Below are 26,849 nucleotides of genomic sequence, written 5' to 3' on the forward strand. Positions count from 1 at the left end.
CTCCACTCGCGGTTTCCTGCCTCCCTTCCGTTCCGACAGCGCCAACCGCTGCCCCACCCAGCTCGCTCACCCTAGCGCTCTGGGAGTGACCACGCTCTCCCCTCCCCCACAGCTTCCGCGACCCCCCCCCCCCCCCCCGACCCCGATGCTCATCCCCATCGACATTCTGGTCGCGTGAGTCTTCATCTCAACCTCACAAATCAGAAGCCACCCAAGCCGTGATCATGCACAAGTTTTAATTTAATGGGTAGAAACATTAAATTATCACACACAATTTTTCCATAAAGCTTAATAAATAGAATCTCTTTTTTAAACGCTGTACAAGAGACTGGAAAACAAGCTTCCAACAAAATATTTACTCATACTACCCTTTTATTGATTTGAAACACTTCCCTCCCTGCCCCCCATGCCCAAGACAGAGCTCACACTTCAGGGATCTCTCTGAGCACAGCCGGCCAAAGTCACCAGGTTCCTGGAGCCTTGGAGGTGATGACTCACTCTGGGGCTGGGGCTTTAAGCACTTTGCGCTTGGGTCTAGTCTGCAGCCCCAGCAGCCCGGGGTGCAGACAAAATCAACCGTTTCGGTGGCTGTTGCCTATAGGAGCCCTTCTCTGTCCAACACACCAAAAGGGGTGAGAAAAACAAATGAGAAATGTCCCCCAAACACACACTCCCCAAAAAATCAACACCAATAAGCCACAAACTGGTCCTCCTTCCCCTTCTGTAAAGAGCAAAAGAAGTGAGGAGAGAAAGTGTTTCTTCCCTCCTCTTTTGACAGAACCTAGTGGGTTCTCTTGCTGGGTAGAGTGGCCCTGGCTCACAGTGGGATCACTGTGCACCCCTGCAGGATGTCCATGATGTCCTGAGACCCTCTCTGTCGTGCCAGCTCCAAGGGTGTAAGCCCCCTGGCATCCTTGTGTTGAAGATCAGACTCAGGAGCCAGGAAGCTGACCACAGCACTGTGGCCCTCCTGCACAGCTAGATGGATGGGGAGCGCCCCAGTGCCATCAGGCGCGTTGACATCAGCACCATGCTCCACGAGGACTTTCAGGGTGTCCAGGAATCCAGTGCGAGCTGCATCGTGGACTGGACTGGTACCGGAGGCATCCTGAACATTGGGGCTAGCACCTTGCTTCAGAAGTTCCAGAGCGATGGCGGGACTGCCAAACATCATGACCTATGTTGCGACAGAGGGTCAGGAAGTCCCCAAGGAAGGGTCACTGGAGAGAAAATGGTCATCCAAAAAGAGGGGTCCTCACGAATAGAGAATGCAAGAGAAGAGGTCCTCTAGAGAATGGGGACACTCCAGGAAACACCAGTCCCCAGGGATAGTGAGACCCAAGAGAACAAGTTCTGGGATCCTCAAGAAGCTGATCATTCCCGTAATAATACAGCGAGACCCTAACAAAAAGTATAACCTCCAGGAGAACTTTCAAGGAACCCAAGAACGTTCCCTACCCCCAAGGAAACAGAGCCCCCCACATATGGGAAATCATCAGGAAATCTAAAGCCCCCTCCAGGAAATGAGCCCCTGGAGACTGAGAACTGCCCCCAAATAACTTGGCAGGTGTCTCAAGGGAAAGGAAATGCCTAGAGAATTTGAAAATAATTTTTCCAGGAAAAAGCCCCATCTTTTATAAGGGAATCTTCCTGGGGATACCTGATGTCCCTCAAGAAGTGGGGCGTTTCCCCTGTAAAATGTTCCCAGGGAATAGAGACCTCATACAATATGACACAGTTCTATTGGGGCCCCCATGAGATGCCAAAAAATCCATACAATCCTCAGAAATAAAGACACCCCTCAAATAACTAGATAACTTTTAGAGGACTACCTAGAAAATGGGGTCCCTCCTTCTCAGGGAGACAAGAACTCATCTTTTCCAGAGACTGGCTCTCTGCATGGAAGCCCCAAGAAACTTAAGCTATCTCATGAAGCTGGGATCCAAAGAAGCTGAAACCCACCCGCTGAATAAGAACCTCCCAAAGGAAAACGAATTCTTCCCGCACGCAGAAAACAAGGAATCGTCAAGGAAAGATGAAAAGTCCTCCAAACCCCCCACCTTCACCCCCCCATAACCCACCTAAAAAAGGGACCTTGAGGTACAATATCAGCCTAGAGAAGGACTGGAGCCCAGGGGGTCATCAAGGAAGGGAACCCTCGCTGGGTTCCACTGCCCCGCCTTTGTCCCTGGCCAGCCGGGCCTCACCTGCAGAGCCGTTTTGCCAAAGCGATTCAGGGCGTCGGGGTGCACCAGCTCGCGGTACAGAAGGCGGCGCACCTCCTGCACGTCGCCCCGGGCTGCGGCCCCACTCAGTCTGTCGCCAACGCGGACCTCCTCAAGCAACATGTTGATACTGGTGGCCTGCGAAGCCCCCCGCCACACCCCAGCCCGGTTAGTGCCGGGAAGCCAGCCGTTGCTGGCCCAAACAGCCCTCTCGGGGCTCGGCCCCGGTGCGCCCGGCCTACGCTAGACTCCTGGCCTGGCTCGCTGGCGCAAGGCTCCCGCGAGACCCCCGCCCTCGCAGCCGGCTTCTCCCCCTGTCAACCGGGCGGGCGGAGAGCGGCTGGGAACTCGGCCCAACCCTCCGCCGCCGGTAGGGCACTGCCCGGTGCCCGCCCCTTAGGGGCAGGGTCTCCCCGCAACTCACCCTCCCTCCTCCACGACGGGCGGGGTCTGTTCTGAGGCTGCGCTGCCGCCGCTGCGGCAAAATCAGACGCCAGGGGGCGGAGTCAGCGCACTCGAGGCCCCACCCCCGAACACCGCCAATTTGTTTTCTTACAAACTCGCTACACAGTAGCGGAGCCTCCATGCCAAACCTCAACCTAATGGAGCTCCGCCCACATGCTCCTGGCAGCCAATGACAGAGCGTCGCCGGGGAGGTTCCGCGCGCCGGCGTGGGAGGTATCGTTCCTGATTGGCCAGGAAGCGGCGAACGGTGGGACGCCGGCAACGGCGGGGTTTTCGGTTTTCAAACCCGCCAGGCGGGCGGGAAAGAGAGCCCGTTTAACTGCCCCAGGGAGAAAGGTCAGGAAGAGTGTAGCGTGGACTTCTCTGGGACTTCGGTGCCCCCCAGAGGGAAGGGAGGCAAGGCTGGAGCCTCTCGGTCCGGCCTCCTAGCATCCATTCATCTAAGAAGCGTTTATTAGCCCTTAATATTCGCTAAGCACTTTCATTCATTCCTCCACCGCATGCAAGAACCGTTCTGGACACTTGGGATCGCACATTCAAGGAACTTTTAGCGTCAGAAACCACGAAAAAACACAAAAGGGGAAATGGGTTGCGTGAGAACAAAATCATATTCTGGCTCAGGGTGAGCTAGTGAGAAAAGTTGACCCTACAGCTGCCACGTGGACGAGCCTCCCAGGAGAGTGGCAGAAGGTGGCCACAGAGGTCTTTATACAAATCTTTACAGAGCACCTCTTGGAGGCGCCCAACTGAGAGCTAGCCAGGGGGCTCCTGCTGCAGGAGGAGTAATTAAATCTCTTCACAGTGGTAAAGGTTCTGGAACTGATAAAACAGGTCAAGGTCACAGGAATAACCTCCCTAAAGAGGTGGCATTTGATTGAAAACCTGAGGGTGAGGAAGGGGGCCACATGGCTCTGTGGGGAAACCAAGACTGGTGTAAGGTACAAAGGCCCTGAGGTGTGTGTGCTTGCTATGACTTAGAAAGTAAGAGTGGGATGAGGTCAGGGAAGGTGGGTGGGAAATAGGGTGGGGTTGTGCAGATGGGGCCTGTGGGCTGCATTGGCTTTTACTTTGAACAACACTGGAACCACAGGAAGGGTCTAGGTAGAGAAACCTTGATGTGACTAAGAAATTAACAATCACGGGTTAGGCATGGTGGCACAAGCCTGCGGCTTAGGAGGCTGAGACATGAGTATCACAAGTTCAAAACCAGCCTCAGCAATATAGTGGTTAGGCACCCTTGGGTTCAATACCTGGAACCCCCAAAAAAGAAAGAAGTTAACAGCCACCCCTGTGCCTGCTACTGGGGAAAACCAGACTGCGGTGGGGAAGTTCAGGCAAGAGCAGGTCACCAGGGTGATTACTGCCCTAGCCTAGGCGAGTGATGACCAGGGCTAAGAAATGGACATGTGTCAAATGGACACTCCCAATCAGCATTTCAGGGACATAACTGACATCCCCAGTCCCCAGCCAAGAAGCATGTACTCAGCAAGGAGATTCATCATTTTAATGACACCCTAAAGCTCAGAGTAACAGGCTTGAGGAGCCTCTGGGCTCAGCAGCGGTGAAGAAGGAGGGTCCCCAGTACACTCTAAGGCAGGACACTGCAAGAAGGCACTCATGGGGGGGGAATTCGAGCCCCTATGATATTTCTTCATATAAAATCATGGTGGGGGGGGCCCAAGAGTAAGGGAGGCAAAGAGACCATCCCCTCCCAGCCCATTAGTAGAACATACAAGGAGGGGGTTGGGTGCTGGGAGCAGGAAACTTGCTAAGTCAGTGGCCTGCCCACACACAACCACACACACACAGCCACACATTTCCAGCTCCTCTCTAAAATATGCAGAGGGGCCCCGAGGAGAGGGATCCCTCATGTTCAAACCCCCACTTCTTCTCCCATCTAGCTGGTACGAAGTTGATAATCTGCAGAAAAACAATGAGCAGGGGTCCTATAAGAACTGAGGAAAAGAGGAACAGGAACAGTCCCCTAAAATCCATCCCCTGCCCCAGCATTCATAATCGTTCTCGAGAGTATTTAACAAAGCTTAGGATGGAGTTAAACAAGGTAACCTTGACAACAATCTGGTTTCCAGGCAGCAGATGGAAGTACTAAGAATTCAGTCCCTTATCCTAACCTTACCCAGCCTGGACCTGGACACTGACTCCATTTTATAGATGTACAGAGGTTCACTGTGGCTTGTGAACAGGCAGGGCTGGCTGTTGAATTTTAGCATTGTTTAAGCCCTGAGATCCCACTCCCCTCCATCTCCCTGACCCCATCATCCCAGGAACCAGGCTGCCTTACCGCCACTCTGGGTGATATAACGAACCCAGGGCAGGGCCTGGTAACCGCTTTTCTCAATGATCTTCATGTAACGGACCTGAAAGGGAACAAAATGAGGTGGCCCAGGCTTGTAGGAGTGAGATGCCATGGGTCAGAAGGGAACGATGGTTTGGGCCAAGGGAATATATGACACAGGGTAATAAGGAAGTGGCATGGCATGAACAGAGAGAAGGTGGTCCAGGACAGAAAGGAAAGAGGTGGGCTGGCATGGTGGCTCACACCTGTAATCCCAGGTGACTTGAGACAAGGCACAGGAGAAACAGGGAACCCACTGAAGGCACAGAGAGGCACTTCCCTACCCGCTTCCCTTACCTGGATGCCAGAGACGGTGAAGTAGGGAATCTCAAACTTGACCCCAATGGGGGGCCGGCCATCTACCTCTTCCTTTTCCACGCTGGGGAGGCCAAAGTGGGCTCGCATCAGGTACTCCTTGCCCCCCTGAGAATACATGGGGACATCAGCTGCACAAGGGCCCCCTATCCATTCCAGACCATCTTCACGACAGTCCCTGGAGCAATCTCTGCATGCAGCCCATTATACAGGGGTGAGATGGCGCATGCCTGTAATCCAAGTGACTCAGGAGGGTGAGGCAGGAGGATCACAAATTCAAGGCCAGCCTTAGCAATTTAGCAAAACTCTCAAAATAAAATATAAAAAAATAAAATATAAAAAATAAAATATAAAAATATGTGGCTCGGTAGTGAAGCACCCCTGGGTTTCATCTCCAGCACCACAAAAAGGAAGGAAAGGCACCTGCTTAGACTCATGGAAGACTCTTAACTGTAAAACCCAGAGGTGCGGGGATTGAATTACCATCTCCTGTCTTCTCAGGCCTGAGGACAACCCCCATACCCAGATGACATAAACAGACCAAATCCTTCAGTGGCTGAAGACAAATGGTACCCCAGTAGTCCCCCCTCACAGGAGGGTGAGTCGGAAGACCACTTGAGCCCAGGAGTTTGAGGCCAGTCTAGGCAATATAGCAGGATGCCGTCTCAAAAAAAAAACAAAAATCTTCCAGTGACCCAAGGATGTAGCTAAATCATCAGTCAGCTTATTTGATAGATAGCAAACTGAGTCCCTGAGAGGCAGCAGATTTTCCAAACTCACCAGGCTCAGAAAGTCCAGGGTGAGAAATCTGAATCCAGGGCTGGTTTCCTGAGAACTTGGGGTGGGATGTGGCATTTAAACCCACTTTCCATCATGAAGATTGGTCTGAGTTCTACCCTTTATCCCTCCCAAAGGATAAGCACATGTACACATACATATGTGGGTGCCTGATCCATTCTCCACCTCATCCCCCCACCATGCCAGTCCCCTCTTTCCCTCACATGTCCTGCCTGTCGCCAGTACTCACTGGGAAGGACTTGATACTCCAAATAACGACATTCTTTTCTGGCACATACTTGGCACTGCCCACGCTGGTCTTGAAGCGTGGAGAGTCAGCATCACTGGGTACAGGAACAGATATCTCCACGCCGTTTGCCACTGACTGCTTCTTAAACTGGCCCTTGGCCTGTCCAGGGAGAGAGCATGAGCATGAAGAATTCAATGATATATTCTGCCAACATCCACCAAGCCCTTGCTTTTCAGTAATGAAAATGAACCCAGGGCCTCCCCTGCATGCTGGGCAAGTGTTCTGTCACTGAGCTACATCCCCTGGGACAACAACTTTAAAGGGGGCAGATGGTCAGGGAAAGCTTCTGGGAGGTGACATTTAAGCAAAGAACTAAAGGAGATGGAAGGTGGCACGTGGGTACCTGGGTGGTGGTAGCAGGGTGATCGAGGGAGAGGGAACAGCTAGTGCAAAGCCCCTTGGTAGCATTTTGCTGGGTGTGCTTCAGAAACAGTGAGAAGGCTGGTGTGGCTCAAGGGAGTGAATGAACGAAAGGGACAGTGAGAGGAAGTGCAGGCAGGGACTTAACAGAGCAAACTGGGCGGGGACTCTACCACCTTGGGTTCCTGGCGTTTATGCCAGGTCAGATGGGCGCCATGGAGGTTCTGAGCAGTAGCTCCTGACTGGCTTAGGTGTTCAGGCATCATCTGGAGAATAGAACATAGGGGCCAAGAGTGGAAGCCAGGGGACCAGGAATACCCAAGTCCAAGTAAATATGACAGAGCTGGGTCAGGACAGAGGAGGACAGGGGAGTTAGGATCTCTCTGTCTCTTTCTCTCTCTCTTTTGGTAGTGCTGGAACTGTGTACCCCAACCCCCAGCCCCTCCCCCTCCAAAAAAAACCCCACAAAAACTGAAGCTATTCAAAAATAAGGGGTAGGGGGATGAAAATAAAAATAGAAGGAAGATCAGTGGAGTAGGTGGAGAGAAATGAATGAAAGGGAATGAAGGAAGGGAAGAGGAATGGGATAAGGAAAGACTGGGCCAGGTGCAGGGGTGCACGCCTGTAATCCCAGAAGCTCAGCAGACAGAGGCAGGAGGATTGTGACTTCAAAGCCAGCCCCAGCAAAAGCGAGGTAATAAGCAACTCAGGGAGACCCTGACTCTATATAAAATAGGGCTGAGGATGTGGCTCAGTGGCGGAGTACCCCTGGGTTCAATCCCTGGTACCAAAAAAAAAAAAAAAAAAAAAATCAAGTAGGGCCACACATGGACACACATGACTGTAATTCCAGCAGCTCGGGAGATTGAGGCAGGAGGATCATGAGTTCAAAGTCAGCCTCAGCAATTTAGTGAGACTCTAACTTAGTGAGGTCCTTCTCAAAATTAAACATAAAAAGGACTGGGGATATAGCTGAGTGGTCAAGTGTTCCTGGGTTCAATCCCTGGTACGCCCTGCCAAAAAAAAAAAAAAGAAAAGGAAAAAGAAAAAAACAACACAGGCCTCATGTATGCCCAGCTCTTATTACCTGTGGTGATAACCTATCAGACAAGATCTGTGGATCATTGATCTATCTCATCAACTGACCTGCAAGTTTTTATTAATCTTTATTTATTTATTTATCTTTATGTGGTGCTGAGGATCAAACCCAGTGCCTCACCCATGCTAGGCAAGTGCTCTGCCACTGAGCCTCAACTCCAGCCCCATCCCCTCCTTTTTTTTTTTAATATTAGTTTTGGGCCAGGTATATAGCTCAGTTGGTAGAGTGCTTGCCTCACATGCACAAGGCCCTGGGTTCAATCCCCAGCACCACAAGAAAAAAAAAAAAAAAGAAAGAAAGAAAAAAATGATATTTTTTAGTTGTAGTTGGACACAATACCTTTATTTTATTTATTTATTTTTATGTGGTGCTGAGGATCAAAGCCAGCGCCTCACAGGTGCTAAGCGAGCAGTCTACTGCTGAGCCACTACCCCAGTCCCAACCTGCAAGTTCTTTGACCTGCAAGTACTCTGACCTGCAATATTTTTGGTCTTTTCTCACATCCCTCAGTCTCTGTACAAAGTACAGAGTCAGTTAAAATTACATAATGAGTAGTTAATACTCCTTTTGTTATTGAAACACTATTGAGAACTTTCTTTGTGAAAATCACAAGTTAAGGATTCTGAAGAGGTGGTCATGGTGGCACATGCCTACAATCCGAGCTACTCAGGATGCTGAGGTAGGAGGATCACAAGATCGAGGCTGGCCTGGGCAACTTAGGGAGACCCAGTTTCTAAATACAATAAAAAGGGGTGGGATATAGCTCAGTGGTAGAGCACTTGCCTAGCTTGCACAATGTCCTGGTTTCAATTCCCAATATAAAGAAGAAGAAAAAAATAAATAAACGAAGAGGAAACAATGCAGCAGAAGAAGAACAGCAGGAGGGTCGGACTAGGAAAAAGACAGGTGGGAAAGACCATTCCTCCTTAACATGTTTGCCGCAGGACCCACCTTGACCATGATCTCCACTCGGCTATGGGAGAACTTCTCAATGACAGATTCAATCCATATCAGTGGCTTGACCTTCAGACAGAACAGAAGAGTTTTCAGAGACTCTGGGATCAACCCTCATCCCAGCTCATCCACACCACCACCCCATTCCCACAGGGCTTGACCATGCCTCACCTGGGTGCTGAGGCGGTAGGACATAAGCTCAAAGTCACCATCAGGCGGGATAAAGGAGATGGTGCGGTCATTGTCAAAGCGCGAGAGGCGCACACACTGGTGAAATTTGACATCCTCCAGCTCCACGGACTTGTTCTTGCTGCCTGAAACTCGGAGGTCAGTAAAGACAGTGACCTTGGATGCCAGGGTAGGGTCTGTATCTTCACCTTCCCTACCCAGCACTACCAAGGCGAAGACAGATGAGGAAACTGAGGCCCAGAGAGCATAAGCAACTGGTAGGGCAGAGCTAAGATGTGAAGCCAGAGCCTGGATATTGATGTCAGCCTTTTAAACATGATGCTGATGTGTTTTCTCCCACTAGAATATCAAGGCCATGAGGGCAAGATAGAGAGCTGCTCCTGGAATGCAGCAGGAGGATGTCAAATTCCACCAGTGTGCACGCCTCTCTCGCGCTTTGACAATGAAAAAGCTTTTGCTCAGTTAAATTGCAACTGCAGCACTGGTATTGACCAGCAGAGGGCGCGCGAGAACTTATTTCAGATCTGGCTGCATTCCTTGGGTTCCCAGGTGCCCTGTGCTCTCTGGTTCCCTTGGGCATGCTTTGGGTCACAGGATCCCCCAGAATCTTACGGCCAGTGAGCTCAAAGAGCACGCGGTCATTGAGGCCAAGCCGCAGCTCAGGCATTCCGGACAGAAACACCTTGAGCTTGATGGTTCCCACGATCTCACTCAGCAGGACACTGCCATTGGCGTTGACCTGCAGACAGACACATGGAGGTCATCAGGCTTAGGGTCCCCTCTCCTGCTGGTAGGCCGTGATGGGGGTGGAGTGGAGATGCGGGGCCTCACCAGTAGGTTGACAGACTCTATGACATCAATGAAGACCTCATTCTTCTTGTACTTGATGCCCTCAGAGCGCCAAGACACGGCGTTCGTTACCGTGGGTGGCACCCGTGACTTGCCAGTCTCCAGTTTGTTGCCCTGCTGCGTGATGTACCTGGCAGGAAGGGCAACGGGGACCAGCAGCTAGTCCCTGGAACACCTCTGGGCCTTCCTGGATTCCTTCCACCCACGGCCCAGCCGCAGCTGCCCATGTGGCCCACTCACTCCTGTAGGATCTTGCTGTCCGTGGTCTGTGGGAAACCAAAGTCCATGAGCTCATCAAGCAGCTCATAGACAATGACAAAGTTGTCACGGATGCTCTCCTCCTCCAGCTCCTTGAAGTATTCACAGAAGACCTGGGGTGGGGGCACACAGATTGCCACATAGGTGTGGCTATGGCCACGGGCTGTGTCTGCAGTCATTGAAGCCACCATCCAAGAAGCAATTATTGAGTACCTACTCTGTGCCTGTGCTGGGACATTAATGTTAGAGAAAGCAGACAGGTTCTGTCCCCTCATGGGGAAAATGGATGGATCACAGAACCAATCCAATCCAATCAGGGACAGTAAGGAGGAAAATACAAGCAGCCACAGGATCCTAGAGGGCAGAGAGGTCTAGGAAGATTCTGTAAAGAAGACTTCTGGAGGAAGTAATTAAAAGGATTTTATAGGGGCTGGGGATGTGGCTCAAGCGGTAGCGCGCGCTCGCCTGGCATGCGTGCAGCCCGGGTTCGATCCTCAGCACCACATACCAACAAAGATGTTGTGTCCGCCAAAAACTAAAAAAAAATTAAATATTAAAAATAAAAATATTTTCTCTCTCTCTTTAAAATAAATAAATAAATAAATAAAAGGATTTTATAAATATATGTATCAAGTATGTGTGTATTTTTTGTTGTTGTATGTGAGTCATAGAGAACTGTAACTAGCTGGGCATGGCAGCACATGCCTGTAATGCCAGTGACTTGGAAGACTGAGGTAGGAGGATCACGAGTTCAAAGCCAGCCTCAGCAAAGGTGAGGCCCTAAGCAACTCAGTGAGCCCTGTCTCTAAATAAAATAGGGCTGGGGATATGGCTCAGTGGTCGAGTGCCCTGAGTTCAACCCCAGTACCCAAAAAAACAAAAACAAAAAAAAAGATCTTTGGTCTATATGTATAAGGTGTCTATAAAACATAAATTATTTTCTTTTTGGGGGGCACTGGGGATTGAAGTCAGGGGTGATTTATCACTGAGCCATATCCACAGCACTTTTTATTTTTTGTTTTGAGACCGAGTCTCTCTAAGTTGCTGAGGGCCTCTCTAAGTTACTGAGGCTGGCTTTGAACTTGCAATCCTCCTAGCTTCTGCCTCTCTTAAATCACCCAGGTTACAGGTGTATGCCACCACCTAGCAAAACATAAGTTAATTTCATGTTTGAACCTGTGTCACATCCCCAAGATAGCTCAGTGGTAAAGCACCCTTGGGTTCAATTTCTAGTACCAAAAAAAAAAAAAAAAAAGTCCCAAAAGAAAGTTGCATGTTGTGCTGAACTTGAATAAAATCCTGTCATGATTCCTAAACAATACAATCTACAACTTTATATAGATTTACATAGCACTTAGTATTATATTTTCATCTTGAGATTACTTAAAGTTTACAGAAGGATGTGCATAGGTTCTATGAAATACTAGAACATTTTATACAAGAGACTTGAGCATCCTTGGATACTGGCATCTTGGAATGTCCTGGGACCAATCCCCAGTGGATATCAAGGGATGACTGCACTGGAGATTGTTCTAGGCACTTTATACATATTAATTTCATTAAATTGCACAACAACCCTGAGGCAGGACTTGTTTAGGGTCAAGTAACAGGAAGTAGGGAAGCTGGGGCTGGATCCTAAGCCCGCTGGCTCAGGGATCTCCCTGGTTCCTGCATTAGAGGAAGAGATGATCTTTTGTGTGGGTGTGTGTCCCAGGGATTGAACCAACCCAGGGGTGCTTTACCACTGAGCCACATCCCCAGCCCTTTTTCATGTTTTAGAGACAAAGTCTTGCTGAGTTTCTTAGGGCCTCACAAAGTTGCTGAGGCTGGCTTTAGACTTGCAATCTTCCTGCCTCAGCCTCCCAAGACACTGAGATTACACTGCACCCAGAAGAAGAGATGATCTGAACAGCTAAGGAGCCTTTGATGAGGAAGCACAGGCTAACCCAGAGACCCCTACAGAAGGCCAGGGAAGGCTGGTTTCCTGGGAGATAGGACCCTTGAAAGAGGTGGGCACAGAACAGTGGGCCAATGAGAGGCCAGTACTTACCTCCACAGTCTTGTAGAGGAAGGAGTATACCATGGAGGCATTGGCATTCTTCAGTGTGGTAGCCACCACTGGGCACAGCAAGGTTAAGGAAAAGGTGACATTGGAGGGGTGGGGCTCAAATTCAGTACAGATCCTGAACTTCCAATCTATGTCCCGCCATTACCCCCACTGCAAACCACCCCTACAGATAACCCGAGTCGCTGCAGATGTGCTATGCAATTCCTGTCCTTAGGTCACCCTCTCAGTGCCTAAGTGCCACCACCCTGAACCCCCAGGGGCCCTACCTGGGCTGGATACAGTAGAGGTTACTGTGTTTGATCCACAGGAAGTGGACCCGGCCATGGCTCAGTAGTGGTGCCAGGGCACCCTCCTCCTCCCGTTGCATAAGCAGAGGCATGAAATGGTCAATCTCGCTCATGGCCACATCGCCCTTATAGTTGCGGCTGATCAGGGGCTAAGGGTGGATAAAGGGGATGACCTGGTCACCCCTAGTATCTGAGAACCCACAACCTTGGGGCCTCAGAGTGTCCAGTTCTGGCTGGATTTCCCAGTTGAGGGGAGCAAGCCAAGGCTCTGCTTCTGTGTGCCTCAGTTTCCCTGTCTATAAAATGGGCACATGATAACAACAGCTAATGTATTCAGAGCCCTCATTGAAACCCAGTGTGCTTCCTGCCAAGGAGGATTATGCTAGCATGGTGGCGCACAGCCTGTAATCCTGAAGCAAGAGGATCTCAAATTCAAGGCCAACCTGAGTAATTTAGCAAGCTCTTATCTTAATATAAAAAAGGGCTGTGATGTAGCTCAGCGGCAGAGTGCTTGCTTCAAATACATGAGACACTAGGTTCACTCTCCATCACCGCAAAAAAATAAAAGGAACAAAGGTTTGACATTTCTCAGTTTATTTCATTGTTGCCACATCAGCATCTCCATCTTACAGATTGGGTAAATTGAGTTTATAAGTCATAAGAAGTGGGCTGGGGATGTGGCTCAAGCGGTAGCGCGCTTGCCTGGCATGCATGCGGCCCGGGTTCGATCCTCAGCACCACATACAAAGATGTTGTGTCCGCCGAGAACTAAGAAAAAATAAATAAATATTAAAATTCTCTGTCCCTCTCACTCTCTCTAAAAAAAAAAAAAAAAAAAAAAAGGTTAACTCTTTGTTTCAAAATTAAGGTCACTGTTGCACTTTCTCAAAAATAAATTCTGGATATATTATTTTAAAAAAAAAGTCATAAGAAGTGCAGAAACAAATTGAACCAAGGCTTCAGAATTCTGCTCTTGTCCATGGAAGAGGTTGGTATTACCTGTTTTTATTTTGTTTTAATTTTTATTTGCTGGTTTTCTTGAGGCTGGGTTTCCCTATGTTGCCCAGGCTAATCTGAAACTCAGTGATCCTCTCTCTGCCTCAGCCTTCTGAGTAGCTGGACTATAGGCCTTTACCACTCCCTGGCTGGGCTCTCACTACTATTTTTTTTTTTTTTTTGGTGGGGGGAGTACCAGGGATTGAACTCAAGGGCACTCGACCACTGACCCACATCCCCAACCCTATTTTATGTTTTATTTAGAGACAGGGTCTCACTGAATTGCTTAGCGCCTTGCTTTTGCTGAGGCTGGCTTTGAACTCGCGATCCTCCTTCCTCAGGCTCCGGAGCCACTGGGTTTACAGGCATGAGCGGCCTCGCCTGGCTCTCACTACTATGTTTTCACCTTCACCATCACTGTCATCACCACCTTTAAGCGCAAGGGGCTTCAGGAAGGGGCAAGGCGGACCCATAGGGAAATGAGGTGGAGTCCCTTTCCCCAGAGGCGCCATTAACACTGGCGATGGAATGAATCTCAATTTACAGAGCGCTTAACTTTGCAGCAGGGCCACTAAGCCAAGTGGTTTATACGTATTCTAACGAGCACTGGGTGGGGACCTTTGTTGTTCCCGTTGGGGACTGACCCAGGCCTTGTGCACGGGGGCGAGCACCCCACCAACTGAGCTGCAGCCCGGCCCCGTGGTCCCCATTTTTACATAAAGGGGAATGGAGGCTCTGAGAGCCTGACTGCCCCCAGGCCACTTGGAGAGTAAGCGGGACTCCCAGGGATTGCTGGGGACGGCGGGGTCCCCACGCCTCCAAGACCTGCCTAGCCTGCGGGGAGGAGAGAGGTGGGCCCCGGATCCCACGGAGCGCGCCTCACCTGTCGGCCCCACTGTCCCTCTAGTCACCCTCACCTTGCCCTTGACGTCAAGAATGAAAACTGCTGAGGCGGACATGGTGGAGGCCGGTGGACCTGGGAGACGGACGGGGCGATCCGAGAGGCGACGACCGTGCAGCTTCCTCTTCCTGCGGAAGCGCCCGCACCCAGGTGAGCGCACAGGTGAGCGCCTCTTAAAGGGGAGGCCGCCAGGTGAGCGTCGCGGTCGGCCGACCTGACTGTCCACAGGGGCTGGGAGGAGCAAGACCAAGCGCGGAACCACGGCCCCGCCTCGCCTTCCCTAGGCACTCAGGAGTGCTGGGGCGCACAGAACCCGGTCCAATTGACCGCCCGCCCTCCATGCGCCCCACCACCCCTCCTTCCATTCCTCCCTCCGGCCATCCTCCACTTATTCACCCTTCCTGTTCATTCCCTATCTCTCCCACAGGAATGTCAGTCCCAGTAGGGGAGGACCTCGTCCTGTTTGTTTGTCCCCAGAGCCCCTCGCTGTCGACTCAGTATTTGTCCAATTCATTCATCCATATAATAAATTTTACTACTAAATGACTCTTTTCAAACTCAATCGTTTTTCCACTCAGTGCCAGAAACCATGGATAGCACTCAGAGTAGGACAAATGTGGCTGCTTTTCTTAATCCTAGTGTTCTTTTTCACTCATTTTAAAAAAAAAAAAAAAAGTCTGGAAGCGTAGATCAGTGGCAGTGGTGTTCCTGTAGTAGTATATATGAGGCCATGAGTTCCATCCTCAGCAAAAAAATAAAATTAAATAAATACTCCTGGGGCTGGGGATGTGGCTCAAGCGGTAGCGCGCTCGCCTGGCATGCGTGCGGCCCGGGTTCGATCCTCAGCACCACATACCAACAAAGATGTTGTGTCCGCCGAGAACTAAAAAATAAATATTAAAAATTCTCTCTCTCTCTCTCTCTCTCTCTCTCTCTCTCTCTCTCTCTCTCTCCTCTCTCACTCTCTCTTTAAAAAAAAAATTTAAAAAATAAAAATAAATAAAAAATAAAAGGGCTGAGGATGGGGATGGGGCTGTAGCTCAGTGGCAGAGCATTTGCCTAGCATGTGTGAGGCACTGGGTTCGATCCTTAACACCACATAAAATAAATAAGTAAGGGCTGGGAACATAGCTCAGTTGGTAGAGTGCTTGCCTCACACACACAAGGCCCTGGTTTCAACCACCAGCACCACAAAAAGAAAAAAAATAAACAAATAAAATAGAGGCATCCTGTTCATCTACAACTATATATATAAAAAAAAAAAAATTAGCAGGGCTGGGGATGTAGTGCTTAAGCATCTCTGAGCTCAATCCCTAGTTACCCACCCCCCCAAATGGACATAACAGTCATGTGCCCTTTCCTTGGACTGTGGGATGCAATGAGGCCCCATGAACATCAGCAGTTGAGGACTGTAGGATCCACCCTGGGGTTTTCTGTGATCTTGATTCACTGTGGGTCGGTTTGGGGGAGGGTGGAGAAAAGAAAGAGAAACTAAACCTCAGCCTACCTCAGATGCGCTATGGCCTGAGCCAGCCCAGGTCTCATCTTTCCTTCCTCTATCCCAGCCCCAGACCTTTATTAGCCCCAGAGAGTGGGGATTTCAGGGAAGAAACTGAAAAGGCAACAATTATCAGGCCTCCTCTCCGACTCCTTTTTCCTCTCCAATCCAGCATCTCCAACAAGACAGCAGTATTGCACATTTAATAAGAGCTTATCATCTGACACAGTTTTTTGTTCATATCCTCAGCAGAACAGAGAGGTCAAGCCACTTGCTCAAGGCCACAGGCCAAGGAGGTTGTTAAGCTGGAATTAGAAGCTGGAGCCTGGTTCAATCAAGACTGCTGATGGCTTTGCTGACTTGACAGAGAGGAGTATTTCTATTAGTAACGCTACCTAAGGCCCAAAGGGTGCGCGTTATATGCAGGCACTGCCCTGAACACCTCCCAAGCAGGGACCCTCAAGGAAACACTTTGGTTTAGGGAAGGCCGTTATCTTCACTTGAGGCTCAGAGAAGATAAGTGACCTGCACAAAGTCATCCAACTGGAATTCCAGCTCTTCCAAGCCTAAGCCTGAGATTCTATGCTGCCTCTGCCCAAAGGAGCAAGGGTGGGGGTGCTCTGTATTCCTACCAGCCATGAACCTTGAAAGAATCCCTCTCCTGGGATTCTGATGTTTTCAGACTGTATAGAGAACCCGAAAGCCTGGGCCCAGCGCCCTGGAATCCGAAACTCAAGGTTTGTTTGGCTGAAAAATTCATGAGCCCAAAAGCTTCAGCAGGGTCAGAGAACAGAACAACTCTGTGTTCTGGCTCTGCCCAGCCTGCCCTGCCTTAGATACAACCACCCCCGTCCCCCAGAGGCTGAATAGCCTTGTCCCAGTTCCTCCCAAATGTGGGCATCCTCCCTCAGGGACTCTGCCTCCAGGCCCCATCCTCATTCCCTTCTCCACCCACTGAAGGCAACTCTGAAACACACATTTGCTAGGGCCCTCTCTTACTCCTCCACCCACCATGGCTCCCCATTACCCTGGAGCTGCCCTATCTGGCACAACCACACCCTGCTGACCTCAGCCACATGGTACCACTTGAACTCCTTGCCCCAGACACAGTGACTTCCCTAGTTTTAGTTCCTCTCTCTCCCGCTTCTTACGATCTTTCTTCAGGTCCTGACCTCTGACCCCTGCTTGCAAAACTCCCCCCCTCACCCCGTTTTGCTTTCTTTACCCGCTGTCCCTCTGCACTCAGCTCTCAGAGATTTCTCTGACTGCCCACCCCTGTCTGGGGCGGATCCCTGCTCTGTGCTTTCCCAGTGCCTAGTGCTACCCTCACAGCCCTGTTGCACCTTATATTTTGAAGTCAATTTAAAACTTTTTATGGTGGCAAAATATAACAAAAATGTGTCATTCAAGCCATTTTTATTATTTATTTATTTGTTTGTTTTTGGTACCAGGGTTGAACTCAGGGGTACTCAGCCACTAGAGCCACGTCCCCAGGCCCTATTTTGTATTTTATTTAGAGACAGGGTCTCACCAAATTGCTTGGCGCCTCACCATTGCTGAAGCTGGCTTTGAATTCGCGATTCTCCTGTCTCAGACTTCCAAACTACTGGGATGACAGGCATGTGCCACTGCGCCCAGCTCGAACCATTTAAAAAAAAAAGTTGTAGATAGACACAATATCTTTATTTTTATTTGTTTATTTGTATGTGGTGCTGGGGATCGAACCCAGGGCCTCACACGTTGTAGGCAAGAGCTCTACCACTGAGCCACAGCCCCAGCCCTCAAACCATTTCTTTTTTATATTTATTTTTCAGTTGTAGTTGGACACAATGCCTTTATTTTACTTATTTATTTTTATGTGGTGCTGAGGATCAAACCCAAGGCCTCGCACGTGCTACTTGAGTGCTCTACCACTGAGCCCCAGCCTCAGCCCCTCGAACCCTTTTTAAGTGGCATGGAACACACTCCTGATGCAAGCATCACCACCATCTGTTTCCAGAACTTTCTCATCTCCCCAAATTGAAACTGAACCCAGTAAACACTAACTCTCCATCCTCCCCCTCCAGCCACAGGCACCCACCATTGGCCTTCTGTTTCCATGCATGTGAGGACTCTAGGGACCACCGATGAGTGAAATTCAAGTATCTGTCCCTTTGTGACTGACTTATTTAAAGTTATATTTTGCAATAGTGTTTTTACCTACCCCAGAAACAGATGAATACTTTATCTTAGAGAATGTTATAGAGAAAGCAATCCCCTTTGATTACCACCCCACCATCCTGGTCCCTCTGTTAACTGAGGACTGTCCAGATCTTTCTCTGGCTCCGTGTGTGCGTGTGTGCATGTGTGCATGTGTGCATGTGTGCATGTGTGCATGTGTGGTGAGGTTCCTGATTATTGTTCTTCTCTCCCTCTCTTTTCCCCATATCATGTTGGACCAAGTGACTAAGTGTAACTTGCTAGTTTTACTCAACAATACAAGCTAGGAGGGCTGGGGATGTGGCTCAGGTGGTAGCGCGCTCGCCTGGCATGCGTGCGGCCCGGGTTCGATCCTCAGCACCACATACCAACAAAGATGTTGTGTCCGCCGAGAACTAAGAAATAAATATTAAAAATTCTCTCTCTCTCTCTCTCCTCTCTCACTCTCTCTTAAAAAAAAAAAAAAAAAAAAAAAACAATACAAGCTAGTAGCCTAGTTCGGCTATGCAAAAGGGGTATGACAGGGAATGGGGGTGGAGCGTGTCTGGGGGTCTTGGAATCCAACTGCGTGGGTTCAGATCCTTATACAATTGCATGTGCACAGTGTGACTGTGAGTCAATTGCTTAACCTCTCTGCGTCACTTTCCCTCACTGGAAAGTGGTCAGGAAGATTTAATGTGAAGTACTTAATACCTTGCCTAATGCTGAGTAAGCTCTATATAAACATTCAGTCCCATTATAACTTGCCAAACCACTTCCTCCCCTCCCCACATGCTAGGGATTGGACCCAGGGCCTCACACATGCTAGGCAAACGCTTTACCACTGAGCTACACCCCAGCCCTCTCATGAACTATTTAAATTTTTCCATTTTAAAAATGAAACATACACTGAGAAAGGGCAGAAGTCAAGTTTTCACACACTGAACCCACCTGTGGAAACCACACTTCTGTTTTCTGTCACCCTGCCAGCGGCTACTGCCCCTGAAGGCAAACCATAATCTATGCTCTGCTATCTTTTTTTTTTATTTGATCAGTTAAAAGTTTTGCTTAGTTTTATTTTAATATTTAATTGATTTTATTTTTTAAATACATGATAGTGGAATGCATCACAATTCTTATTACATATATAGAGCACAATTTTTCATATTTCTGTTTGCATATAAAGTATGTTCACACCAATTCATGTCTTCATACACGTACTTTGGATAATGATGTCCATTACATTCCACCATCATTGCTAACCCCCTGCCCCCTCCCTTCCCCTCCCATCCCTCTGCACCATCTAGTGTTCCTCTATTCCTCCCATGCTCCCCCTCCCTATGCCATTATGGGTTGGTCACCTTGTATCAGAGAAAACATTCAGCATTTGGTTTTTTGGGATTGGCTCACTTCACTTAGCATTATTTTCTCCAACGCCATCCATTTACCTGCAAATGCCATGATCTTATTCTCTTTTATTGCTGAGTAATATTCCATGTGTGTATATATGCCACATTTTTAAATTTTTACTGAGGGGTCTGCTCTGCTATCTTAAGTTGATTATGTGTTCTAGAATTTTATGGAAACAAGTGTCTGATCTCTTTCACTGGGCATTATTATCCTTATTTTGGTGCTGAAGTTTGAACCCATCGTGCTGTACCACAGAGCTACATACATCTTCAGCCTTTTTTATCTTATCTTGACACAGGGTCTTGCTAATTGCCTAGACAGGCCTTGAACTTGCCATCCTCTTTCCTCAGCCTCCCAAGCTGGTGGGATTTGAGGTGTGCACCATGGAGCCCAGCAAGCTTTTTTTTTTTTTTTTTTGGTGCTGGGGAATTGAACCCAGGGGAGCTTAACCACTGAGCCACCTCCCCAGCCCCTTTAAAAAAAAAAAAAAAGAGTCTTGCTGAGTTCCTTAGAGCCTCACTAAGTTGCTGAAGCTGGCTTTGAACTTTTGATCCTCCTGCCTCAGCCTCCCCACTGCTGGGATTGCAGGCGTGTGCCACCATGCCCAGCCCCAGCATGCTTTTGTTTTTAGATCCATCCTAGCTGTATGTATCAGTAGTTCATTCCTTTCATTTCATTTTTTTTTCATTTTTAAAATTGATTCATTTTAGTTGTCCATATGGTAGGAGGTATTGTTACATATTCATACATGCACAGAATATAACAATAGACTGGTCAATATCACTCTCCAGTGTTTCCCCTTTCCCAAGTCTCCCTGCCCTTAGTTCATTCCTTTTATTGCTGAGAATTACATGACATGGAAGGAACACAATTTCTTTAACATTTACTTATTGATGGACATTTTGGTTGCTTCTAGGTTTGGGGCCACTATGTAGAAAGCTGCTAAGAATATTTATATAAAAGTCTTTGGGGGGCTGGGGATGTGGCTCAAGCGGTAGCGCGCTTGCCTGGCATGCGTGCAGCCCGGGTTCGATCCTCAGCACCACATACCAACAAAGATGTTGTGTCCGCCGAGAACTAAAAAATAAATATTAAAAATTTTCTCTCTCTCTCTCTCTCTCTCTAAAAAAAAATTTCCTCCTTCCCTCTTAATAAAATAATAATAATAATAATTATTATTATTAAAAATAAATAAATAAATATTAAAATTCTCAAAATAAATAAATAAATAAAAGTCTTTGGGGGTCTTTCCTTTATTTTTATTTTTAAATCTAATTAATTAATTTGGGGTATAAAGGATTGAACCCAGGGGTGCTCTGCCCCCCACTTGCCTGTTTGACAGGGCATTGCTAAGTTGCTGAGGCTGGCCTGAAACTTGCTATCCTCCTGTCTCACCCTCATGAGGCACTGTGATTACAGGTGTGTGGCTCAGCGCCTACCTGGGGTGGGGGTGGTGTGTGTGTGTGTGTATATATATATATTTTTTTTTTAACTTTTCTTGGGTAAATACCTGGAAGTATAATGCCTAAGTCATTGGTAGATGTCCATTTAACTTTACAAGAAACTGCCAGTTCTTTTCCCAAGAGACTTGTCATTTTTCATTCCTATCAGCGCCAGATCCTAGTCACCCCTTGGCACAGTCAGTCTTTTTAGTTTTGGCTCTTCTCATGGGTGTGTAGTAGTAGCTCACCAAGGTTACTGAAGTTCTAATTTGTGTTCCCCGGGTGACTTCATTTTTTTTTCTCCACAGTTATTGTATTTCCTCTTGCAAATCATATTGTATAACCCAACCCCCCCACCCCCATAGATAGACATTTATATTTTCGGCAGTAAGGATCAAGGCTTCTGGGAACACACCCTTTGATACGTACGCCCCATGCACATCCGCCAGTGTTAGCTTCTCTAGGGTCAATGCTAGAGAGAGGAGTCACGCAGCATGAACAAGGTTTGGAATCATTCGGTCAGAGACCATTCTGCCCTGCAGCATTTGCTCACTCTGGTTTGATGTGACCAAACTCAAATTCTTGCCAATCTGATGAATGAAAAAGGGCATCTTGGGCTGGAGTTGTGGCTCAGTGGTGGAGCGCTTGCCTCGCACATGTGAGGCTGTGGGTTCGATCCTCAGCACCAAATAAAAATAAATAAACAGAATAAAGATATTGTGTCCATCTATAACTAAACATTTTTATTAATGTCATCTTTTTGTCTGTTCATAGGCACACGGTCAGCGTTCAGTATCTGTTTGACGAATCTATGAATGGATGAAGAGATGAATGAATGACAACCAACCTCTCCAGACCGGTCACACGCAATCAGAGGGGTCTCCAGAGCGCCCAGATTAGAAACAAAGATTGGAGCCCACCCCCTCCGGGCCCCGGCCCCGCCCCCAGGTCCCGCCCCCTCCCGCGCAGGGCTCCCATTGGAGAGGACACGCGGGGGCTGGCCAGGCGGGCGGGGCGGGACCTCGACCCGGGGCGGGGCGCTGCAGCCCGCGGAGCCTCACGCCCGCCGGGGCTGGGGTCTCGCTGGCTGGGACACCCTTCCCCGCCTGCTGCGGCCATGGAGGACGATCGGAAGGACGGAGCCTACGGTAGGGAGCGCCTCGGAGTCGGGGGGCTACTGATCTTGAGGGAGGGGACATCTGAGACCTTAAACAGCCGCGCTGCAGCCTGAGGTCCCTCCGCCTCCAGGCCTCTGCATCCTGCGCTGCGCGCAGCCCACGCTCCCGGGTGACTCTGGTCGCCCCGCGTCCCCTCCCCAGAGCCCCAGCTCCCCCTCTGGCTGATGGGCCGGGGCTCACCGCGCATGCTCTGCCCGTGGAGGTCCCGTTATCTGGGCGGCTCAGATGGCAGGCGGGGGAGGGGAGGAGTGGTGATCGCGGCTGGGAAAAGGAACAGGGCCCCGACCTCTCCAAATCCCCCTCCTCTCCCAGACCCCTTTGTTTACTTCTTCCTCCGACCCACATCCCCCTTCCCCAAGAAGTAACCATCCCGGGCTTTTGGCTAGGTGGGGAAACTGAGGCAAGATTGGAGAGACCGAATACTGGGATGGGAGCCCACCCAGTCTGGCCAGAAGCCTAGGAAGGGCGGAAACAAGGGCGCCTCCTGTGAGGGGCCAGGAAGGAAGCAGGAAACAATTGAGAAACTTTCCTTGCCCTGTGCAAATAACCCGGGGTGCCCGCCTCCCATTTTAGCAGGTCCGGGAGACAGAGCCCCCCTTGGTGAACCTCAGAGGGAGGCCTTAGCCTTTTCGCACTGGGGATGGGGCCAGGATGTGGGCCCCTCCTCACTCTTGCGCGCCCTAAGGCAAGGCCATCCCCTTGCAGGTGAGGCCATCCCCTGCTTTCCCACGGGCGGGTGTTGCTGTTCTCAGTTTCTCCTGTCTCTTCTCCATTTTGGGTTCCCAGGACCCAATTCGGTCCTAGACTCAAGAGGCACTGCCCTGGGGGAAAGGGACCCTTTCGCTGGCAGATTGTGTGACAGGAACTTCCTGCAAACTGCAGAGAATCAAGGGCCTTGGGAAGGGGGCCGGAAACTGCAAAAATAATCAAGAAAAACAAGTAGGCTAGCATTATGCCTTCCTTTCCCCTAGGGACTGTGGCCTCTGGAGGCTGCAGGGAGAGACAGACGGGTGAGGCTGGGACCCTCCCTGCCCAACCCATCCAAGAGGGAGCTACCATGACCTGGCCATCTCCTAGTCACGTCCCTGGCTGTTTGAAGCTGCCAGCCTAGACCTCCAGAAGGGTCCCCAGGCTCTTGGTTTTGGATCAAGTCCCAGACTTTGCAACTACTCTGTGCTGTGCATCCCTTGGGTATGGCGGGCTGTCTCTGATGTAGGAATCTGAACGCTGGGGTGCTGACCAGGACCTCCCTGCCTGTGGTCAGTACGTGAGGGATCTTTGGTTTCCATGAGGTCTGGCTGGGATGGGGGTTGTGAGGGCAGAGTGGACAATGATGTGATTCACCCAGTTTTGAATCTGGCCAAAGGCTAACACTGAGCCATGGATGGAGCTGAGTAAACCTGCCCAGGTCCAGTCAGACTTGCCCAGAAGTCAAGACAGCCCACTTTTTTTTTTTTTTTTTTTTTTTTTTGTGGTGGTGGTTGTTTTTTCCCTGCGGGGCTGGGGATTGAACCCAGAGCCTTGCACATGCTGGGCAAATGCTCTGCCCCTGAGCTACCTCCCAGCCCCAGTCGACAAGTATTTACCAAATGTCTTACCAGCAGAGACCTAGACACTGGGAAGGTAGTAGTGGAGAAGTAGAAAAATCCTAGACCGCAGGGAGTGGACAAGAGGATAAATATGTAATTATAGGTTGTTTGAGGTTGTGAAGCAAAGAACAGGACACTGTGTGGAAGAATCATCGGGCTCTATTTTAGGCGACTAAGGACTGGATGAGGAGCTGGCCGTGGGAAGATCTCAGGGGAGTGTGTTCTAGGCAGAAGGAACAGCAAATAAACCACATAGTTGCTTAATTAGTTCCCTCTATGAGACTGAGCAGAGCCTGAGATGGAAACGTCTTCTGAATCCTGCACTCAGACCCTCATGTCCTTAGAGGGGCTCCCTGACTTGATTGCTTGCTGGGTTCTTGCTTAATTTGTAAATCCTTCCTTTTTATTGGAACCAAAAATCTGAGACGGCTGGGCTTTCCCAGGAAGTCTGTCAGATAATGGAGAGCTTTTCCTTGGAAATAAGGTACAAGACTAAATGGTTCTTTTTTTGTTTTTGGTGCTGGGAAGGAACCCAGGGCCTTGTGCATGCACTATTTAGCACTCTACCAACTGAGCTACATCCCCAGCCCTAAGACTGAGTGGTTCTTATACTCTTCCCTACTACCCCCATGGCTTCTCACTGGTTACCTTGAATTTAGGGGTGACATCAGACAGACCCAGACCAAACTGTGGTTCTGACATTTAACAGGCTGTGTAACTCTAGGTGAGTCAATGACCTCTCTGAAGTTCTGCATCCTTGTCTCTAAGGCGGCTGGGCCGATCACACTCACTGGTGGGAAACAATTTGCACGGTGGCGAGCTCAATGTGCTCAGGAGGTCATTGGGGTTGGTGACACTGAGGACACAGGTTTTGTACAAGCTACTAGAGAAACAGCCCCCTCTGTCAAGACATAGACTCGGGCTGAACTGGGAAGGACCGAAAACTCCTTCCTTTGTAGAGGCTCTATCTCTAGAGGAAGGCGGCAGCCTCCAGGGGAAACAGGAAACCGCCTGGGTCCCAGCGGATGTCGTCGATGGGCACTGCCATTCTTAGCCCACCCATGACATCAACAGCACAGAGAAGGATTCTAGAGCCCCAAAGAGTAAACTTCAGCCAGGAAGGAGAAAAACAGGGGGGAAAGGAGTGCTGCTTCATTAAAAAGCAGATTCCTGGGCCAGGGTGTAGCTCAGTGGTAGGGTGACTGTCTAGCATGCCCCAGGTCTGAAAAAGGAAAAGGAAAAGGTGTGTGTGTAAGAGAGGTATTTACTTGTTAATGGCAACTTTGGGGGAACATGATAATACACTTACCTGCTTCAGAGTACACGTATGTAATCCCAGCTACCCAGGAGGCTGAGGCAAGGTCAGCCTAGGCAACACAGTGAGATGCTGTGTCAAAATTTAAAAATAAAATAAAAAATTTAAAAATAAATAAAAAGGACTGGGAACTGGACACAGTGGTGCACGCCTGTAATCCTAGCAGCTTGGGAGGTTGAGGTTGGAGGATCCAAAGTTCAAAGTCAGCTTCAGCAACTCAGTGAGGCCCTAAGCAACTCAACAAGACCCTATCTCTAAGTAAAATATATAAAAAAGGGCTAGGGTTGTGGCTCAGTGGTTAAGCACCCCTGGGTTCAATTCCTGGTACAAAAACAAACAACAACAACAACAAAACCCTGTCTCAAAAAATAAGGGTTGGGGATATAGCTCAGTTTGTTGAGTGCTTGCCTCTCCTGCACAAGGCCCTGGGTTCAATCCCCAGCATGGGGACAAGTGGATGGAGTACTGCATACATGGCATACGTTAAGGGCATCTGAGTGGCAAACCACTCCCCCAGCTGCTAACTGCTTACCCCATAGGCACAGCCCTGGGCGTGAGGCCCCGTGTTGCAGCTGTTGCAGTCCCTGGGCTTGCTCCACAGCCCAGTCCGCTCCTCGATTGGTCGCTGCAAGGACAGTTGGCCAGAAATTGCATTGGTGGCTGCCTGTAATCTGCTTGGCTACTGCCTGAGGATATATACCTGGTAACTGCGCAATAAAATCAGACCTGCTTCCTGCTTGGTCTCCGGAGGTCTGGAATAGCGACTCTGCAGCCACACTCTCCTCTACCCTGTTCCGTGGACCTCCTCGCTGGAGGAGAGAGAGCCCACGCCACCCTAGCACCCAAAATAAATAAATAAATAAATAAATAAATAAATAAATAAATAAATAAATAGCTCTGGGGATGTGGCTCAGTGGTTAAGCACCCTGGTTCAATCCCCAGTACTAAAAAAAGAAAAAGAAAAGAAGAAAGAAAAAAAAAAAAAAAAACAAAGAACTGAGAATTGAACTTGGTGGTGGAGCACCCCTGAGTTCAGTTCCCTATACTGAAAACAGTTACTCTTTTTTTAAAAACAGTTATTAGTTGTTGATGGACTTAATTTTATTTATATATATGTGGTGCTGAGAATTGAACCCGGTGCCTCACACGTGCTAGGCAAGCGCTCTGCCACAGAACTACAACTCCAGCCCCGATTTTAAACTCTTGTACAACAAAATTAGTATCTTCTCTCTTTTTGGAACAGGGAGACTAAAAACTAAAAATAAGTAAACCCTGCAACACATGGAAGATTTCTAGCTTTCCATGTGAAAGAACCTTCTACAAGCCCCTGGCCATCTGTCCTCACCCCAGACATAATGTCTTCTTCTAGAGCTTAGTCTATTTGTTTTAGCGCTTGCGTGTGACATCTGTATCTTTTTACAGCTCCTTGGGCTGGTTTAATGGAAAAAATGGTAGGGTTCCATAGTGGAATACTATGTAGTCTTTTAAAAAGATGAAACAGTTCCAGCTCTTGATAGTGGGAAACACTATCCAATTATGTTGTTCTGTGAAATAGCAAAGAGGGGAACAGTGCCTGACAAGATTAGGTTAGGGCTTGGGGTGTGGTTCCTTGGCTCAGCACCAGCAGAGCATGTGCAAGGCCCTGGGTTCCATCCCCAGTGAGAGGGAGATGAAGTTAGTTACAAATCCGCTTGTGTCTACGCCCTCTAGGCAGGGCCTGGGAAAAGAGAAAAAGGAATTGATGAGAGGAACTTGCCCCAGGGAGAACAAGTGAGGGTTCTAAGAATAATGGTGAAAGGCATAGTGATTTTTTTTTTTTTTTTTTTAGTC

At 49.1% G+C, this 26,849-nt stretch overlaps 3 protein-coding genes across 7 annotated transcripts in view; 1 reads left to right on the forward strand and 2 right to left on the reverse strand.

Annotated features, from left to right (window-relative positions):
• Positions 1–219: 219 nt before the first annotated feature.
• Positions 220–2,709, reverse strand: CDKN2D (cyclin dependent kinase inhibitor 2D). Its single transcript, XM_081286409.1, has 3 exons — positions 2,650–2,709; positions 2,208–2,363; positions 220–1,177 (listed from the first exon to the last, which is right to left on the reverse strand). The coding sequence occupies exons 2-3, from the start codon at positions 2,346–2,348 to the stop codon at positions 818–820; spliced, it is 501 nt and encodes a 166-aa protein (XP_081142535.1). The 5' UTR covers positions 2,349–2,363; positions 2,650–2,709; the 3' UTR covers positions 220–817.
• A 1,878-nt stretch (positions 2,710–4,587) lies between these two features.
• Positions 4,588–14,467, reverse strand: AP1M2 (adaptor related protein complex 1 subunit mu 2; the record flags this gene model as incomplete). Of its 4 annotated transcripts, none has more annotated exons than XM_081287402.1 (12): positions 4,588–4,610; positions 4,993–5,068; positions 5,344–5,469; positions 6,389–6,547; positions 8,859–8,930; positions 9,033–9,175; positions 9,663–9,789; positions 9,882–10,029; positions 10,140–10,165; positions 12,208–12,275; positions 12,505–12,661; positions 14,426–14,467. In XM_081287402.1, the coding sequence occupies 12 exons, from the start codon at positions 14,465–14,467 to the stop codon at positions 4,588–4,590; spliced, it is 1,167 nt and encodes a 388-aa protein (XP_081143528.1). The 4 variants fall into 4 exon arrangements, with proteins under 4 accessions (XP_081143528.1, XP_081143527.1, XP_081143526.1 ...); XM_081287401.1 differs by having other exon boundaries at positions 9,033–9,181; XM_081287400.1 differs by having other exon boundaries at positions 10,140–10,270.
• Positions 14,468–21,939: 7,472 nt separating this feature from the next.
• Positions 21,940–26,849, forward strand: part of SLC44A2 (solute carrier family 44 member 2 (CTL2 blood group)) — a 31,343-nt gene continuing 26,433 nt past the window's right edge. The window contains exon 1 of one of the 2 annotated variants that reach the window (XM_081283867.1): positions 21,940–22,085. In XM_081283867.1, coding sequence (XP_081139993.1) covers positions 22,055–22,085 — 31 coding nt within the window. In that variant the 5' untranslated portion in view covers positions 21,940–22,054. The remainder of the gene's footprint in view (positions 22,086–26,849) is intronic. The other variant, XM_081283869.1, reaches the window with a different exon arrangement.

Source organism: Spermophilus citellus (assembly GCF_964194105.1).
Source record: "Spermophilus citellus genome assembly, chromosome: 3".
NCBI classification, from domain to species: domain Eukaryota; kingdom Metazoa; phylum Chordata; class Mammalia; order Rodentia; family Sciuridae; genus Spermophilus; species Spermophilus citellus.

Bases quoted from the DNA above. Each gene is read 5' to 3' on its own strand.
- CDKN2D (XM_081286409.1), bottom strand. From the start codon at position 2,348: ATGTTGCTTGAGGAGGTCCGCGTTGGCGACAGACTGAGTGGGGCCGCA. The intron at 1,178-2,207 runs GTGAGGCCCGGC...GTCGCAACATAG, and splicing joins TTGGCAAAACGGCTCTGCAG to GTCATGATGTTTGGCAGTCC.